This window comes from Macrobrachium rosenbergii, chromosome 7, assembly GCF_040412425.1.
Source record: "Macrobrachium rosenbergii isolate ZJJX-2024 chromosome 7, ASM4041242v1, whole genome shotgun sequence".
NCBI lineage: Eukaryota > Metazoa > Arthropoda > Malacostraca > Decapoda > Palaemonidae > Macrobrachium > Macrobrachium rosenbergii.
This window is the reverse complement of record NC_089747.1, coordinates 16,270,730-16,290,700: the sequence shown is the minus strand read 5'-3', so window position 1 is coordinate 16,290,700 and position 19,971 is coordinate 16,270,730. Positions and strand designations below refer to the sequence as shown.

At 34.7% G+C, this 19,971-nt stretch overlaps 1 protein-coding gene across 1 annotated transcript; it reads right to left on the bottom strand.

The window, feature by feature from the left end:
- Window positions 1-1,969: 1,969 nt before the first annotated feature.
- On the bottom strand, window positions 1,970-16,951 carry Ubc10 (ubiquitin conjugating enzyme 10). Its single transcript, XM_067106666.1, has 5 exons — window positions 16,775-16,951; window positions 12,779-12,874; window positions 12,539-12,667; window positions 8,859-8,916; window positions 1,970-4,255 (listed from the first exon to the last, which is right to left on the bottom strand). Exons 1-5 carry the CDS (start codon window positions 16,799-16,801, stop codon window positions 4,101-4,103), a joined length of 465 nt encoding a protein of 154 aa, XP_066962767.1. The 5' UTR covers window positions 16,802-16,951; the 3' UTR covers window positions 1,970-4,100.
- Window positions 16,952-19,971: the final 3,020 nt, after the last annotated feature.

Here is a 19,971-nt window from a genome sequence, read left to right as displayed (position 1 = left end):
AGTCTTCACTTGTGGTTTTTTGTTATGGTAGAGTAACATTACAAACTTTTTCCTGGTATCTTCTTCCTTTGTATAATATTTTTATTGTCAATAGTTTAACCAGACTACTAGCTTTGCCTTCATATGTTCATCTAAGTGGTGTATGCCTGTGAACTTTTATCAGATATTCAGTCAAGATCAGGAAAAATGAGGCATACTCTCTTCCTTCTTGCATAATACTTTTCCTGCAGTTGTGTCATTACAAAGATATATTCTATTGATGACATTTCTAGAATGAAGTCAGACTAACGTTTTAAAAATTAGGTTTTTCTTCTACCTCCCTCTTCAGTGTTTTCATATAATGGTTATATAATATTCAAGCAGTCTTGCTTATTTTTACATTACAGTTTATTGCATTTTCCTGTGTACATCCTATCTTGGTTTCAAATTATTTGGTAAACTCATTAATGACAGGCTCTCCTGCCACATAAAATAAATCACATATTCCGGATGGAGTGGTGAGAATGACTGGAGGAAGAATGTCTGCAGCTCAGTTGCTGCAGAGAGCCAGAAGTAGAGAGGAATGGCGAGCCATGATTGCTGATGTCCATGGGGATATGGCACCAGGATGATGATGATGATGATTCCAGATGGTCCTTAGGCATTTCTGATTTCCATCCTCCCCCATCTTTTTAATCTCAGGTTTCTCCCATTTCATCTTTTACATAGGTACTTGACCCTCTCATATCTTTTTCATCTCTCCCCAGCCACTTTGCTATGCTGATTCTGTTCCTGCAAACTCCTACTCTTTGTTCTTGTCCTTGCCTCTTAGTCACTCTACCATTTTCAACCAGGACCAGAGCTGAGTGCTCTTTTCACTTAACTATTTTTTTTCATTTCTGTATCCATGCTGTTATTCATATTACTTCATTTTTGTTTTAATTCTTTGGCTTTTTTCCTATCTTTTCCATTTACAGTATTCACTTTACAAATCACAGTGATTTTTCAGTTCTTGAAGCTTCGCATTCAGTTGTCCAAAGTTTGTAGAAATGGCTTAAAATAAGGGTAAGATATCCAGTATTCTCCTGATGGTCATGTGTTGTTGACTGATATGCTTTCATAGTCTTGGCTGAAGCTATGTACAAGTAAATGCTCTGAAAAATTTGTCAGCATCCCTCCCAAATTAACACTGTCAGTTGCATGTGCTTTTCATAAGCTCAGCAGTCATTATTATTACCCTAATATTAATTGATCTAAAATTGTTAATGCTTTAACTTTTAGATGTAATAATACTATGTACTCTTGCATCATTACTTTTCTCTAAAAATGTTCATAAGCATATACTGATTGCTTGCTCGAGTTAACCATATCTTTGGTTTGTTTATAGATAAATTTGTACTGAAACTGAATACTGTAATAACCATGTGACATATAAATTCTCCTTTTCTAGCGCAGCTTTCATGTCTACACATGATGTATAAATTCTCCTTTTACAGCACATCTTTCATGTCTACACTTACAGAAAATTTGAGGCAGTTATATACGTAGAGCAGTATGTATATGCCAATGGTGGCTAAAGATAAAATTATAAAGACTTGGTAAATAATTTAAATTAATTAAGCAGGACTCTGATCTTTATAATCCAGTAAAGAAACTTATTCGAATGTAAAGCAAAATTCCTGAACAAACCTATCCACGAAGTTGAAGTTGAGGTAAGGACAAAATTATTTGTACTTTATAGTACTTGAAGTACATTTTCTATTTGTTTTCACACCAAAAAAAGCTAACATTATTAACAAATAAACATACATAAATTAAAAGTGTTATTGGCCAATCTTAGAAGTCATTTAAACAAGACCCAAGACATACAAAGACTAGAGCAGATTTGCATTTATTAACTTAATAATATCCAAAATCAAATTAGGAAATAAAAACCTTTGATTTTAAACAATGGCAAAGGATTTATGAATTGGTCAAAGAAAAAAATATATAATTTAATGCACCTGTATTTCAGTAAAATATTAACATAATTCATAAGCTGAAATAAATATGCTAATTAATTCAATATTGCAAAGAATAACTTAGTGAGAAAGCTTGAGAAAGCTCCTTGAATCTTTTAGAAAGTTTACTAAATTGGGCTTTCAAAATTAGGTTTTCTTTTTCTTATCCAAATTATATGAAAAAATGGATAGCCTTCAAATTATATACTTTAACTGTTGCTTGTACAGCTGGCAATTGTTAAAACAAGAACTTATTTACAACCTGTATATAAATATTGTTTACCAACATAATGTAATGTTCTTGAGTCCCAAGACTGTGAAGAAACCTAAAATACCAGTGCCTCTATGAAAAGATGGAGGAGACTAGCATCTCTAACCCCTTAACTGACAGCATACACTTTTGGTACACATTGCACAAGCAGACGGGATCAAACAATGGACAATTTACTCACCATCTGTAACCATTTTGCACTGACATGAGACGGAGAAAAGGCGTTTGTATTTTATGTAAAATATTGTCTTATCTGTTGTAAAGTTGAAATCCAGAGACTAGTAACAAAACTGCTCAACAACTGCCCTTATATCTAAGATATCTTTACATTTTTCTTCAAATGATCTCTTCAAAAAGATACAAATCACAATAGCAGCCAATGCAGACCCATTCCCCTCAATCATAGAAAAGTTAATTTTAGATTACAGCCTGAATATATATATGTATGTATATAATATATAAATCAAAACTACAAGAATATGCATAATTAAAAATTTTCAACCTTGCTATGCTGAAAGCATTACGGTATCAATATCAATTTGACATGGCTTTCTTATTATCAAATGAGGTTCGAGTATATTTCCTATATAAATATACTGTCAACATACTACATATGAAGGTTAGGTACCATTTACTTACAAACTGAGGATGTCCCTTCCTGTCTAAATGGATCAAAAGGAAGGTCCATTGCCTCAACATATAATGGAATAATTCAAGTGTTTCTTTACATCTGCAGTACTGTATACTAACAAAAGAAAATATATATATAAAACTATGATTGCAGAGTAAATTCAAGAACAAATCATGATGAAGTTGTTAAAAGTCTAACCAGCCAGCTTTCTCTAAAAGAAATGTATGGCTTGAGATCTATCAAGAGTAACAAGATAAAAAAAAAAAACTTCTTGATGAAAACTCAAGATGTAACACAAACTCCAATCATACTTTGTTTTTTGACAATAGTACAATGGTTCCACTTAACCTAACACTGTACCTTTAAGTAATAGTACAAAGTAATTCCTCATGAGCCATGCATGTATGCCTGAGTGACTGTCACAATAAGGACAGATTGGCATAAATGTGTTTTGGCAAATACCTATCAGACATCAATGACCCATTCATTATGATCTGACGTACAAAAAGGATGATTCCCATAAGTCAGACAAGTAAGGCTCGTCACCACCTTCGTCACTTCCCAAAAGAGCAAGCCAAGCGCGTTCCTTTTGAGAAATAAAAGGAGGCCACTTTATATATATAAACATACTGGTTTGGAACCAACCTAAATCACTATTATCCAGTTGTTGCTACACTGTGAAAACACTACTGTATTTTCTTTTCTCAGGAAAGTGATCTACAAAACCACTGGGAGAGGCTGCAACAAGACTTTAGAGCCAAATACTTATCTAATATTACAAAAGGCACTTGACAGACAGACAATAAATATATATTGACACCACAAACCCTCTCACAGCTACAGCAAGTACAAAATATTTAAGAAATCATGAAAGTACAAGGATAAATAATGTGAATTTTGACCTACTACGCAAAGTATACTAAATTAGAAATCCTATTTCGGTATATGCTCTTTATACTAAATACTGACCTTGCAAAGAAAACCATAGGATTTATATACAAAGTATGACAACAAATTTCCACACCTACATTAAAATTCTAATCACAAAGTACATTTTGCCAATAAATAAATTTGTAAAATTTGTAAAACTATACTCTTGTGTAGACATTTGTTGTGGACTTAGAATTAGCAACTTTCTTTAAAATGCACTGGCTTTATTGGAAGTCATTGTCTACCTGTCAAGAACCTTTTTGCATCACAGATTAAACGAAAGCTGGAGTTAGTCTGCAGGCCTCTTTTCTGAATTCTTCTTCGTAAATTCTTCAGCATTTTTCATGAATTTCTTTCTATCTTTTGTATAGTCCTCTGCTAAATCTGCTCGCAGAGGGTGTTCCGGTTCAGGCTCATTTACAAGGTTAATTAATGCCTCAATAACTGAAAAAATAAAGAAAACATTAATGGTACATAAATACAATAGGTAACATAATACAGGTGGTCGAGTATTATAAATGAATGGTCTCTAAGCTTTCAGACCTCCACTTAACAGTGTTGCCAGTTGCATTATGAATTTTGTATTTTTGCTTTGCAAGGCTACTCTATTGGAAATAGGAATGCATTTTGAAAGTAGATCTCCTAATCTAATTTTAAGTGTAATGTGTATATGAAATCTTGTTGGCTTGGAAATTACCCTGAATGTTCACATGCAACATATACTAAAGGGTCATAAACTCGGATTTATTTTGCAATTTACCTAAAGTTCAGACGCCAAAGCATCTGCACAAAGTACATCTTATCTGGGTAGCCCAATTATATCATTAGAACCGTAACAAGATAATCGTAATGAGATACTTGAAAATATTTAGTCGGCACATTTTAACAATATCATTCGGCCATTATTGTACCGCACTCTTGGTACATTCAATAACTACAGGAGGCTCTATTACCTGTAAATCAGGTGCTCAGAGGGCTGGAATTGCTCTTGCTAGAACTGGCAAACACAAGTAGTGGGTGTTTAGAGATACTTCCCTTCTTTCTGTTTTTGTGATGTATCAGATAATTTTCCAACATATCTGACAGTAGTCAGTCATATAGCCTGGGCGAAAGCTCCCTAAATCAGCGGCATAGGACTACTCCTGGCATTTCAGAGTAACTTTTCTGTAAAATGTACCTAGGGGACTTCACCCATAGGTTCATAGACTCTTTCTATGGGACCTGTGGCTTGGCTATCTAACAGGTTATGTAAACATCCAACTCCATTCGTACAGAAAAGAGCTTGCCTAAGGCACTGGGACAGCATAAAGCCTGGATCGAATGGTAGAGTGACTGGCATCTCAATTCTTCCCTCTTACCCACTTTGTGGAGTAGCAGCTTGATCCGAGTACAAGCTTGACTGGGTATAGATATAGGTGCTTACTCAATTGAGCAACCAGCCTTATGGGCTTCAGCATTTACAATGTGACTACTTCTGCTCTCCTTTTAACAAGGAAGGGGAGCATTGGTAGATATATATCGCAGAAAATTCACTAATTCGCGAATTTTTCCACAGAGCAATATTCACTAATTACTGTATTTTCATTTTATTTTCATGACTAAATACATTTTTTATGATAAAAAAAATTATTTACTAATTTTCAAATATTAATGTTAATGTAAACAGCAAAATATCAATAAAACGCTAAATTAAAATCCCACAAAATCACAAAACAGCTTACCTCTCTCTCTCTCTCTCTTTCTGTATACAAATCTTTTAGCAGCAAAATTTCAATAAAACTTTACTTCACTTACAGAATAAACTATAATATTGATCGATCATCATCGTAATATGTAGAAAAATAATGATTGCTTGATATCTGTAATTGTTTTTATTGTAGGTATATGTGTTGCCATATTTTTTTCTTTCTCTGATTTACTGAACCATGCTTCATTAAAAGTTTGGTAGTTGACTCTATGATTATCACACATTATAACAATACACAAGAGAATATATTATCACTGTTGATGTTTCATCTCTAATCACCGTAAAAATATTTAGAATCCGAATTTCATATGTAAGCAATACAAGGTTACTGTCATTCTCCTCCCCAGCTTGTCAAGTCAAGGCTTGTCACCAGCTGCTGTGCTGAGACTTTATCTGTAGTAAACCCCAGTTTTTCTCTCTCTCTCTCTCTCTCTCTCTCTCTCTCTCTCTCTCTCTCTCTCTCTCTCTCAATACTTAATACTTCTATTATGAATTATTATGTATCATAAACTTTTATGTACAAAACTAAAAATAATTCCTTTAATAAATTCATTTCTTTTAGCAATTGAAAAATTAATTTCCTAATTCTTTTGGTAGTAGTGAGCCTCAATCAGCTGATTCTCAGTATGTAAACATTTCAAATGTGGGATGACCTTTTTTTTTCTATACATATTATGATGATAACAGATCAAAGTAATAATACAGTATAAATGGATTCTGTAAGTGAAACAGTATATTAATGTGTTTAATATTAATATTTGAAAATTAGTAAATCATTGTAACATGAACATACACAAGATCATAAACGTATTCATTCACGAAAATACTAAGAAAGTACTAACATACAAATACGTACGTAGATCGCCATGATGTAAGCAAGCCTACCAATTTGTTCGTACATATGTATTGTACATTATGTGCTAACAGTAGTTACGTGTTCTACAAACTAACCATGTATTTTAGATATACTCTAAACTCATCCGAAAACACTTTACCGTAATATTTCAAAATCATCTTACAAAACAAAAAAATCAATAAAATGCACAGTTGCGCAGTACATGATGTGTAGTTGGACATACCCTCACACAGTTCTCTGCTAAGACTTAAAGTGATAGTAGGTAGCTGTAAGCCACAATATGCACCAATATATTTTTAAAGCTAATGTTGTAACATGACTTTGAAATATTAAATTTATTTTATGATGATAATTTACGGTATATTTAGTCTTTGAACCATTAAAACAAGCAGTTATAAGCATTTTTAGAGGGGGATACCAACAACACAGATTTTTGCTTGATGCAGGTGGTTGTGGTCCCTATCCCCCACGATTACTGGGGACCCACTGTATTCTGATCCCAAGATACAGCTGCCTTCTGACTTGCACATTTCTTACAGGAGTATTCCCCACTCAGCCTCCTTCAACAATACTTTAAAATTACTTTAGTGTGGTACTCTTTCTGGTCTGAAGAGTGCTATGTTTCAATCATGCACTTCATCTGTTATTAACCTTGACGGGTTCTGGATATGTCATAATTACAAGACTGTAGTAACTCTGCCTGCTTTATAGGCATCTTCATTTCCCTTGATGCAAAACTGGTAGGAATCCAACACATTTAAACATTTACGCCAGCTCCACACATATGTAATGTAAACTTCATTTGTTGTAGAAAATTTTTTGGGACAAAATTCTCAGACTTGAATATTTCTTGAGGAATTGAAAAAATATTTGACGACGTTTTAAAAATCTTTAGTATTGAATTTATTGCTCTCAGTTCTGCTGTGAAAATAGTATTGTTGATAAAAGTGTACCTGTTTGTTTTCTTAGGTGATATGGCAGTAAATCCTATGCTTAGTAAGAGATTTGGAACCATCGCTATAAACTGCAGAGTTTGAACCTTTGTATCTCATCTTGGCACAAGGAGGAGTCAGTTCTAGTTCTAAAGGAAACCTGACCCTCATCACATTTTGAGACGATCAGCTCCAATTACAAAGGAGAAATGTAAAGACATTTTTATAAATTACCAATCTTTTTAATGGGAACACTCTTGCATGTATTCGTACTGCATTTTGCAAGGTGTACAGACAATCGGAGCTCACTATTTTCAATTTGCAGTGGTGCATTTTGAGATGATTTAAAAGCATCAATACAGATTCTTCGCCTTTCACTACGAATAGAATAAGTTATTTAATGTCAAGTCAGATGCTGATCCATACATTTGACTTTTGTATTGTAGTACCAGTGTAGAACTAACACCACCGCTGTTTTACATATCAGCAGAAATACTGATATACCAGCTCCACAGGCTACACGCGAATTTTGCAACATGAACTTTCCAGTTTTGGTGTGTATCAAATGTTACACCTAAGAACTTATGGATAATACTTTTTCTCTCAATTTCAAAGATTTGTTTCCATCAAACATTTCTTCTATAAAACTGTGTGCCTAAACTTATGTCAAAGGGCAATGAAATCCAACTGAGAAAGCCCATGATTCAACTTTAGTTATGGCCAAATTAAGTATATATATTAGGCATGTTATACATCTGATGCTGTGTAAAATATGGTATGTCATCCATGGAGGGGAGGAGAAAAAAAATAAAATAAATAAAATAAAAAAAAAGCTCGGGGAATTTCTGTCACAGCAAATACTACAGCTACAGACTCCAAACTTACAGATCCAGGTGGTGCATGCGTGAACCATCATTCTACTCTTGACCAAGACTATTCAAGGGATTACAATAAAAGAAAGTTTTGAAGATCTTTCCAAATTGAATATTGCATAATTAATGAAAAAAGTTCAGTAGTTTTATCTCAACTCTGAATAATGCTGAATTCCACTTGAAAACATAACCATGCCAATGAAAAAGGAGTAAATTCAGACTCAATTTCTAATATCAAATCAGTAGATTACATATATATTTCCAACATAACCTTGTATGAGCACTTGCATCATATCAGGAATAATCTACGGTACCTGCTTTGTTTTTTCAAGAATACTGTCATTTCTAAGCAGATGACAAAGGATTGCATAAAAAAAAATATATACAAAATTTTTTTGGATTAAGGGTATCTATTTCTTTAGGTTCAAAAATCCATTTATATGGAGCTAAGGTACACTATGCTTTTCCTTGCAAAGAAATTATGCAACAAGTACTTACAAGGCAGAATAAGCAACTTTATCTACTTTCTTTCTGAAAATCCACCATGAACCATTTAAAACTTTATAAAACAAACTCAGTTACCAAAATGAGAACCAGCCAAAATTTAGCTGTAATTCATTTTGTGAATTCAAAGACTTACCTTGGTCAGTTTTTGTAGCAGGTTTCCAATTTTCAGCGCTAATTATCGGTAAACAGACCTGGAAAACAGAAATTCTTTAATTAAGTAATTAAGGTACTAAAATAAAAAAAGGGTAAAATTATTTTTAAGAAAAGAGTATCTCTACCAAGCACTTTCAAAAGAAGCCTACATAAACAAAAGTAAGACAGACTTTCCAGTTTCCAAGTAAACTGTTAATCTCATATATGAATGTAATAGGAAAAAAAATATGAATCTACAAGCAGGATGATAATTATCTTTCCTGCTCTACCTTTAAATCTTCAGATATCTGTCTTTTCATCCCCTCTAGTCCTAGGATTGAGATGAAGCTTCATCATCAAAGGGAGCACACAAACAGTTTCACCTTTGTAAACGAACTAACTTTTACAATAATGCTCATTTTTCTTATATGAATAATTCATGATCTGCCAGAAGAATTCTTGCTTGACTAAATTCCGTTATCTTTTTATTAATCTTTTAATTTCTGGATACCACCATTTGCCTTTCAATCATTGGTAATGCTTTAAATCCAGAAACTAATAACACAGCAGAAATATGGCTATGGAGGAGAGGTGTACAGGACAGAGTAACAAATGAGAGATTTTAAAAACAAATGGACAGGAAGGGAAAAGTTATGGAAATTGTGCTAAAAATCAACAAATTGACAATAACCACATTTATCATATTAATGTATTACTGCTTCCCTAGTCTGTATAAAATGGAATAAGTTCACATGAAAATCTGGTTTTACATAAAAATTAACAACTATAAGTCCTTGAGCTAGGAAGAATAATCATGATCTTAAGGAGTGGTTATTAATATGCAACCTATTTTCTTATTCCATTACAACAGAATGGAAGTTAGCTTTAAACCTGGCTGGCAGGCCGATCTAATGAAACCATTCTTAAAATCATACATGATACATTGAAATGTATAAGATTAACAAAAGTTTTTTAAAGTCTGCTTTAAAATTTGGACATTCACACACAATAGGCTTTATATAGTTACTGAATTCTCCACATCTGGAAATTATATGAAGTGGTTATAAGTACCCGACTGTTATAAGAGGGAGCTGAAGTTTACAATGAGTAATATCACATTTGTCTCTCCTTCTTGATGACTATCATAACCCCAATGTTATCAGCTCCACAGTGTCAATACAATAACTTACTTATTAATTTCTGCTTGACTGGCTGCTTTATCTACGTTTCTATTACCTTTAATGCCTACACTAGCAGGGATCCCACAAATATAGTATTTATACCAGGCTTTAAATAATCTATGGAAAGAGTAGCTTGATCTCCAAGTCAAGATACAATGTTCAAGTACTTTAATGGCACTTCATGAACTGCTGAAATTTTTTTAACACAAAACTAATTTTTCAATACAAACCCATCACTTACATAAATCTCCATTCTTGCACTTCACAAATACCCGAAACATTTCTGAATCAAAAGTACTCCATTAGTTCAATGGCAGTCACTGTACATGTGCCTCCATGTACTCTGGGGAGGCCAGGCAACCAAGAAATTTACTGTTTGCAGTCAGGGTAATAGCTGCAAGCTACAACCATGATTGCAATTAGCATGGTTGGGTGACTGCAATTAGCATGGTTAGGATCAGATATTTAACCAACATGATGGGATTGCACTGAAAAAATTTGTTTGTAAAAACTTTGTTCTACAAAAAAAAACCATCATTTTCATTAACCAAATTTGCAATTTAGATGGGAGGAGTGAGAGCAGCTGAAGAAAATCTCCATATTTGATTTAAATCTCTTGGGACTGAAATTATCAAGGAACTGAAGCTCTAATGGTACAACCATTATGACAAGCATTAAAGGGGTCTGTATATGAAAGTCCATCCAAAAATAAAAAAAAGTGAAAAATGACAAAATTATTAAATTAATTTGTATTTTTCATAACTAACAAACCTAAGGTCTTAACATTACGGTAACCTTCTAGTGCCAGCTGGCGATAGAAGTTTATCCTATCCTAATGTTAAGACTGAGGGTTTGTTAGTTAGGAAAATGTGGTATATGGCTGTACTTGCCACTGCTTAGCAAGAGAAAGGGGTCTCATTGAAATCATCTCAAAGGATGTCACTCTTAACCTGAACCACTTAAGATGATCTGAGGTGTCTTCCATACCTCAATAAATTACAAGTTATGTTTTACAATAAAACCACAGTGAGTATCATAGCATGAATACAAATTAACATGGCAAACAAACTGAAATATCACTTTTCAATTCTCTGATAGACAGGATTTGCCAAAGCCTAGAAAACCGAGATCTAAAAGTTAAGACCATGCCAAACTCCAAAGCAACCCTGATACAGGTCAATCTCATAACGTGGGAGATAATGGTTGACAGATTGCCTTGCACATTACAATACTACTGTATATTAGGAATAAAACTGGTTAAAATAATGCCAAGTCTTACCCTTAAGTATGAGAAACACTTATGGGTGAAATATATCATAAATTATACAAATACATTACAATGAAAAAAAAATATACACTAAAACAAAACAAAAAAACTAGGTGAAGTTACCTCAATAAGAGACACACCACTTGTATTTCAAACAATTTTTACTGAATGACATAAAACATTAAAAGGCACTAGCAATACATTGTAATAAATAAAATAATTCAATATACTTAACAGTAAAATGAAATACTATAGTCCTTTCATGAGGCCTAAGAATAAAATAAACTTCTTCTAAATGACCATGATATTCATTGTTACACAAAAACTTAGAAATATTTTGATTATTGATTCGTTTATAAAAAGACAATGTGGCAGCAAAAAAAAAAAAAAAAAAAAAAAAACACACACACACACACACACCCACACAAACACCAAAGAATAGCTCAGCCAGGTTGCTGTGCAGCAATATTAAACTAGACATTAAAGATCATATTTTGATACGAAGTTCAGTCTTTATAAAGCAGACAAACACATGCTAACTGTTAAGTCAGTGGGAGAATTAAGTGGGACAAGAAGTGTTAGTTACCCTGTAAAAAAAAAAGCCACAATTAAAAGGTTAGACAGGAAAGTATCAGTCATGCTCATTTCAGGAACTGCTATGCTTATTTCACTTACTGGATTACAGTATTACATTAGTGATTTTTTCTTTTCAGAAGTGTTTACTATACGCAACAAAATCCTGTAAGTTAAGGTGTCAGTGTACAGTTTCAAAAGATTTAAACCCAGGGTACAGAAGGAACGAAGGACTGCAACAACATTAAATTCAAGCTAGATATCATAGCCAATGCCAAAAACATGGGGATAGGGCAGCTGGATATTTGCTTCACCGTCAGGACGAAATATGTTTTTTCTTCAAAATAATTTTTGCTTCACAATATCCTTGTATAATAGGGGTGTATATAACAGGGAAGCAAATACAGTAATATATTTTTTATCCATCTGGAAACTCCGCCGACCTTTTGATGGTTAACAACCATTTGAAAGATAAAAAGCTGTTCCAAAGCATATTCACACACTAAACCCTAATGTGAACTAAATCCTATGTAAAGAATAAAGGTTTGTGTCTCTGTAGGAACAAACAGTAATTAATGTCTTTTTATGCATCTGCATGAATGGTAGCCTTATTTTGTTTAAACCTATGAGACAACAGAGTGTAATCTGAACCATGCTTACCTGCCCTTTCTCATCTACATTTGGATGGTATATTTTAGTTTTAAAGTTGATCTTAGGAGGCTTGAAAGGATATTCCGCTGGAAAATTAACTTCAATGCGAAAAGCTCCTTTATTATAAGGTGGATTTTCCTGTAAACATAAAAAGTACGTGAGCAACTCATCTCGGCTTAATTCAGCATCTCCAATATGAAGATCTCGAAATTACACAAGTATATGAAGATTATGATGCTGCTTACTTACCGGAACAATAAGACCTTGCCATGTTAATATATTACTCTCATCCACTTGTATATCTCGAAAGGACTTAATCCCGGACTTTCGGATGTCTGCCAGTTCCTGTTAAAAACATTTTACAATAAACATATGAAAATATCACCCTTCTCCCAGTATATCAAACCATTATGTTGAAAAAAAAAAAAATAATAAAAATACACACATACTAAATATTAAATTAAATTCTCTAAAGATGCTGGGACCTATGAGGTCATTCAGCACGGTAAGGGAAATTAAAAGTAAAAAGGTTTTAAAGGTGTAACAGGAAAAAGAATATGAACAGTGGTACAGTAAAAGGAAGCAACTAAATGACCTGATAGTTTTTAAAATTCAAAAACATTTCTTTAAGTTATAAGATGGCAATGTTTACTGGAAATATTGTTACCAACTGAAACTATGTAAAAGGAAAACCATAAAAAATAAGACAAAAATTTATACAATCTTTAAATATTAATTTATGAAGGCAGAATCCTTAAACACAATGGCAGTCATAAACACTGGCTGATTTCTTCCAAGAAAAATTTCCAACTCCCTTTTCACTACCTCATAGAATTTTGCATCTCTAAACACCTTTGTTGTCCAGAGACAATTTCCACCTACTGAATATGTGGGAAAAAAAAAAAAAATGTAATTCAACGGATTGGATGTGAGAAAATCCACCTGGAACTGCCATAATCCCAGTCAAGAGAGCAAGCAAAGGAAGCAATGACTCCGGTAACCTCCTACACAGTGTGGCATAAGGATGACAGAGCAGTAGGACACCAGAACTAAGAAACAGTGAAGAGCCTCCCTTCAGTAAGGAAAGGATCGAAGAACCATATGCTACCCCCTTTAAGATAGTACGAGTTGGAAGGTAGTTATATTCTTAAATCAGAGTACAGCATTACCATACCCCCTCCACATTATATATAATGTATAATATAAAAAAAGCTCTAGGCCTGGTTGCACAACTGAGTGGTCACCTATATTTACACCTGGTCCAGCACACAATCAGGCCTACTGCTGTTCCAGCAGAGGGAGTCAGAGAAAAGATTGGACAGAAGCTAGTCACTCTACCATTAGACCCCCATCTTTCACTCTGATGTTACCTTGGGAGAGATGCTATTCTATCCAAAAGGAGCTGGATGTTTACACAACCTGCTGAGCAGCCACCACAGGTCCCATAGGAAAGGGTCTGGAAACCTAAAAATAAAGTCTCTTAGGTAGGATGAGATAAAGGTGGTCTGATACTGTAGATAACTACTCACATCATCCATGTACCACACATTATTCTGAAATGCCAGGAAAGGATTCGTGCCCCTGACTTTGAGTTTTCATTTGAGCTATACAGCTGACAACTGTCAAATGCTGTAAGCTCATCTGATATAAAAGCTAGAAAGAGGTGCCAACACTCTTGGCATGAGAGGTAAGGTCCTACACAGCTTAAATTAAGCACAGAAGCCTCTCGCACAGACCACCTTAAGATCCCAGAGAGGAAACCAAAGCTCGTTTCTCATCATACTGATAAGTCTAGAGTTTTTTGTCACAACCCAGTAATTGACAAGCATGAGAGCAATTCCAACCCTTTCAAGTATTAAACAAGAGTCTGAGAGTCATATCTCTCCAAAGAGCCAAGTCCAAGGAGTGTAAGACTCATGGTTTAACTGGCACAGATAGCTCAGCCACAACTGATGGCCAAACATGTAGAGGCATGTGCACTGCTATGCATACAACTCTGGTGCCAGTGGTAAACCAGAAGCTAGGCAGGGAGCAGCATTAGCACATGCAGAAAATGCCAAATACGCAATCAGGAAAAGTTTGGGCATAAGCTTATGGTTCCTGTCATTAAAGAGAAATTAGTATTTTTGGTATTATTTTAATACTAATTATTAGAATCCTTATGCTGTGCTCTTAAGTCCTCTTCAATGTTTAATACAAAAGTCATAAAAAAATCTCTTGCAAATCTACTGTTACCGGGATATTCACCACAAAAGTCAACATACGTCATCAGATATAGTGTATGAATCAAAACTTAAATAAAAAAATTACAAATATTATATCAATATTTAAGCCTCATTCTGTTACACTGTGTTTAGTACCAACCCAGCAGGAATGAATGTCAAAACGTGAAAAAAAAGAAACAATAAACATCTTGGTAACAGTTAATCTGTGTTAGACTTTAGAATGATTTCTGTATTAAAGCATAGCACAGCATAAAAATTCCAAATCCTGCGTAAAATTTTACTGTGAACCATTACCAGATTTTGAACTTGAAAATGTAATTTTCCTGTTTTAAAATATGCACTGAACGTTTCTGATGTTTGTTGCTTTCACTGTAAAGTTTCATATAATGCCAGCACCACTCCTATCAGTGCCGTATTCAGTACTTGCCCCATTGGAAAAAATGGTTCATCAAAAACCAAAAATTGGTAAATAAGTTTATCTTGGTAACAGTAGAGTTAAGTATACCTTAGTTTAACCAGACCACTGAGCTGATTAACAGCTCTCCTAGGGCTGGCCCAAAGGATTAGATTTATTTTACGTGGTTAAGAACCAACTGGTTACCTTGCAACGGGGCCTACAGCTTATTGTGGAATCTGAACCACATTATGACAAGAAATGAATTTCTATCACCAGAAATAAATTTCTCTTATTCTTCTTTGGCCGGTCGGAGATTCGAACTCGCAGCCAGCAGTGTGTGGTAACAGTAAACTTGAAAGATTGAAGCATGAATACTGTTATCACGTCAAGGAAACTTAAGACCACAGCACACAAATTCCAGGGTAGTATGCAGAGTTAGGTGACAAGGGTAGGCGTACTAGCACAAAGGGGTAGCCTAAGCCAGTCCATGTGCTCAACATTAAGTGTTAGTTGGGGGGGTCCAGGAGGAGCAAAGCCCCACTGGCCAGGTCAGAGCTTGGCACCCTAAGTCAGGTTAGAAAGGGAAGTTCAGGTTAGGTCAGGAAATGACCCTCTAGTTAAAGTTAGGTCAAGGTTGTTTTGGTTAGGTTGTAGCCAGTGTTAGACCACGGACCAGAAATTGAGTCCTGCTCTGTTTCTGATAATCAGTGTTACTTCTGGGGGGTACAGGGGAGGCAAAGCCACCAGTTGGGTAAAAAAAAAAGTTAAGTATCTTAGTTTAACCAGACCACTGAGTTGATTAACAGCTCTCCTTGGCTGGCCGGAAGGATTAGATTTATTTTAAGTGGCTAACAACCAATTGGTTATCTAGCAACGGGACCTACAGCTTAATGTGGAATCCGAACCACATTATAATAAGAAATGAATTTCTATCACCAGAAATAAATTCCTCTAATTCTTCATTGGCCGGTCGGGGAATCAAACGCTGGGCCAACAGCGTGCTAGCCGAGATTTCTACCAACCCCTCCAATGAGGAACTAGTTAGGTCAGAACATGGTCCCCTAGGTCAGGTTAGGTTAATTTAAAATAATACCAATTACAGAATTTTGTTGGGGTGTTAAAGTGAAAACAATACCCACAGCCTAGGCCAATGCCGTATTTGCATAGGATACAGGGAAGCCTACCCTACCTGTCCTGTATGAAATGGCAGCCTAACCTGACTTAAATTCTTTAGCCTCGCGGAAGGCCAATCAGGTTAGCCCATGTTACAGGTATTCGGTATGTAAATGACCCACACCGTAGCGTAAGTAGGGGTTAGGCTAACCTAGCTTTAATTGCACCGCTGCAAACTAAACTGATATGACATCTGGATAAATAAATAAACAAATATATAAATAAATAAATAACTAAGACACCGGAGTGGGAAGAGAAGCCAAACAAACATTTTCCTCCCGCGACCTGATTCCTCCAGTTGTCACGTGAGGTCAAATCTGTTCTCATTAAAACCAGTGTAAAAAATTATGCTCTAAATGACCACATAACCTTTAATTGCTTCTAAAGTTAATAACAGGGCCGGGAAACGACAACTTCCACGACACGAGTTAATAATAGAGCGAGGTTTACCTTCTGCAGCCGCCTTGTAGCCGCCATACTTGTTTCTATAGCTTCTGTAATATTGCCAGATACAAAAACAGCTACTTTTTCCGTTTGTATTACCGTGGAACGTTAAAACTGAAATTAATTTAGTAAAATTGGAAGAGAAATTTGGTCTATGTTCAGTGTCTCATGGGTACAAAAATATGAATTTATTGCGAAAGATTACGCAATGGAATTCACAATGAGGTATTGTAAATGAAATGCTCTATGGTTTTTCTTTGATGGCAGTTTTGTAAGTAAATCACTAATATCGCTTACATGTCTCAATGATGAGGACAATCTAGCAATTGAAATTATGCAAATTCTTCTCGTACTTGTATTGGTAACACTGCAGAAGTGATAAGGCAGTGATACACAAATGCTGCGGACGTCCACACCGGTCAACGACACATTTAAAATTATACTGCACAGTCATTAACATGGTTGAAACAAAGGCACTTACATGTGACCGAGTGCAATTATATAACTAATGTTTTCCCCTCGCGTGTTTATATGAACCAATAGGCTCGGACAAGAAGCGGTCTATTTATTCATTTTCATTAATTTTCTAGTCTCATTTACTGAATGTCATTAAAATCATACTGTGGCGAATATAATTCTCCACCGAGATCAACGAATTTATAAAAACTATGGAGTTTGCACACACAAATATATATATATATATATATATATATATATATATATATATATATATATATATATATATATATATATATCTTTTGTCACGTAGCATGTGACAATAAAAATAGCAGAGCCACTGGAATGAAATAAAAGTAGAAATGCCGACGGCTGTCGTGATCTTTCAACGCATTTTCTAGGTTCAATGTGCAGGACACTGAACTGTACCTGGAAAATGTGTTGACAAAACACGAGACCGCTCAGCACATTCTTTCATTTTTAATCCTGTGGCCTCTGCTCTCTTTCCCCTCTCTCTCCGTACGTTTATTATATATATATATATATATATATATATATATATATATATATATATATATATATATATATATATATATATATATATATATTGTTGAATGATCGATTTTACTCAGCATTTTTATACTTTTAACCATTGTGCCACTAATAACAGACTGATTTGGCTTTCACTTTACCTTGAAAACATCTTACACCTAAAGGGAATTATATAATACTATCTACCTTCGCCAGGATTACAAACTATGCCCTTATGGGTTAATTGAACAGGTTAATCACAATAAGCATTCACCCTTAACATAAGTGGCATAGAGGACGAACAAATCTCTTGCTATATTCTTATTTGAACTGCTGAAGTGTGGATGAACCCCCACAAAAGAAAAACTTCCACAGCAAAGGCACGTCATTCACCAAAAGAAAAGGCTCTTTAGCAGTGCATCTCATGCCCATACAATGATGAACCATTCAACTTATCTTGCATCTTTCACACACCCTGGATATCAATGACATTCCTTTCTATCACTGCTTTCTGAGCCTTTCTCCAAATGCATCTGAATTATTGTCTTTCTGACAACCATTTGTCCTTCAATCTTTCCATATGATCAAACTAAATCAGATTATTTAGACCCATCCTTTCATCTACAATAACTTTTTTTTTTTACTTCTACAAAAATCTCGACTTCTAACTCCGTCAGTTCTTCTTAAGCCACATATATTATACAAACACTAAATCTTTACAGCAGTGTTCCACTTTTTTTTCTAATGCACATGTTGGGAAGTTAACTCAACATTCCCACCTTATTTCCAACAAACACTCCAATTCTCTGCCCAGTCTTTTTCATTCACCCTTCTGCCTTCCTTGCCTCGCCTATTAAAAGGCTCACTTCGTCTCTCGTCCCACCACTGGCTATTTACTCCAACATCCTATACAAATTAACCACCTACTTTTTTTTCCATCATCCATGTAAACATAATGTAATGGCTCCAGGTTCCTGGTTTTCATTAAACCCTCATAAACTCACTCAGCCTCTCACTGATTCTCAATTCTTTCCTTGTGCAAACACTTTCCAACTCTTTCATTACTTTCTGGAATTTCTCCTATATTTAATCAAAATCGATTCATCTGAAAATATTCGGGTATTCAATACTCCATTACCAACTTTCCCTCAATCCACAACTTTAAATTTATGGCTAATTTCCTTTCTTTACCTTCTTGTTTCATTTATACAAATATTAAACATCCAAAGAGAAATAATCACCATTGCCTCAGAGTCAGACCCACTTTTATACACAGCCAGTCACTCAGCTACATATTCTAACAAAAGCTATAATTCCATCAATTTTCTGATCTAGTGCTTTCACTTTTCACTCTCTAAATTGCTATTCTTAAGACATCATCTCTATTTACTTCACTCGGAAATCATATTGTTTGTAAACATTCCTCTCTCCATTTCATATTCTTTATAAATTTACTGTTGACATTCCTTATTCTTTATAAATTCATTGTTCACATTCACCCTTCTATCTTTATTAATTACCATTTTCACTTTCACTTTCTTCTTGACTAACCTATTCATCACCCTCAATGCCTGTGCAGTATCCAATATTCTCTTCAGTCATGCAAGTGTACCTCAGAACCATTTTTTCCGTCACTAAACCTTTTATTTCTTCATCCCACCATTGTTTTCATTCCAGATATGTTCCCTGCTTAATCTACGACACCCTCTCAAATTTTACTTATGTTTGTATCCACAGCTAATTTTCCTTGCATTTTCTCCTTCCATATTCTTCTCAATTCCTCCTTATCACACTCAAGATCTTACAAACTCTTCCTTCAACATTTTTTCTTTCCCACACATACAGTACTAATGAATATCCTTTGAATAAAGTTCTACCAATCAAGACTCTTCCCAAAAATTATAACCACATGACTTTTAACTCCATTTTACTTACTCCAGGAATCACGTACCTGTCATCTCTTTGTCAATCATATTTGTATTTACATCACCTAATACACCCTTCCACATTCCCCAAGTCCTGCCAGGTATAAATTTATTATCCATCAGACACTTTTACTCACATTCTTTTTCATTCCTGGACCCGACACATTAATATGTACTTTTTCTCCTGCCACAATTAGTCTGACTCATAAATTTCCTGTCTTCCTGTCACAGCAGGCAATACTGTACCCATCTCTGGCTTTACTGTTTTCAGTTATCCAACACAATCACTCT

Excerpts from the sequence above, each read along its gene's own strand:
- Ubc10 (XM_067106666.1), bottom strand. The coding sequence starts at position 16,801 with ATGGCGGCTACAAGGCGGCTGCAGAAG. Across the intron at positions 12,668-12,778 it reads GGCAAGGTCTTATTGTTCCG|GAAAATCCACCTTATAATAA; the intron begins GTAAGTAAGCAG and ends TTATGTTTACAG. Across the intron at positions 4,256-8,858 it reads TGCTACAAAAACTGACCAAG|TTATTGAGGCATTAATTAAC; the intron begins GTAAGTCTTTGA and ends TTATTTTTTCAG.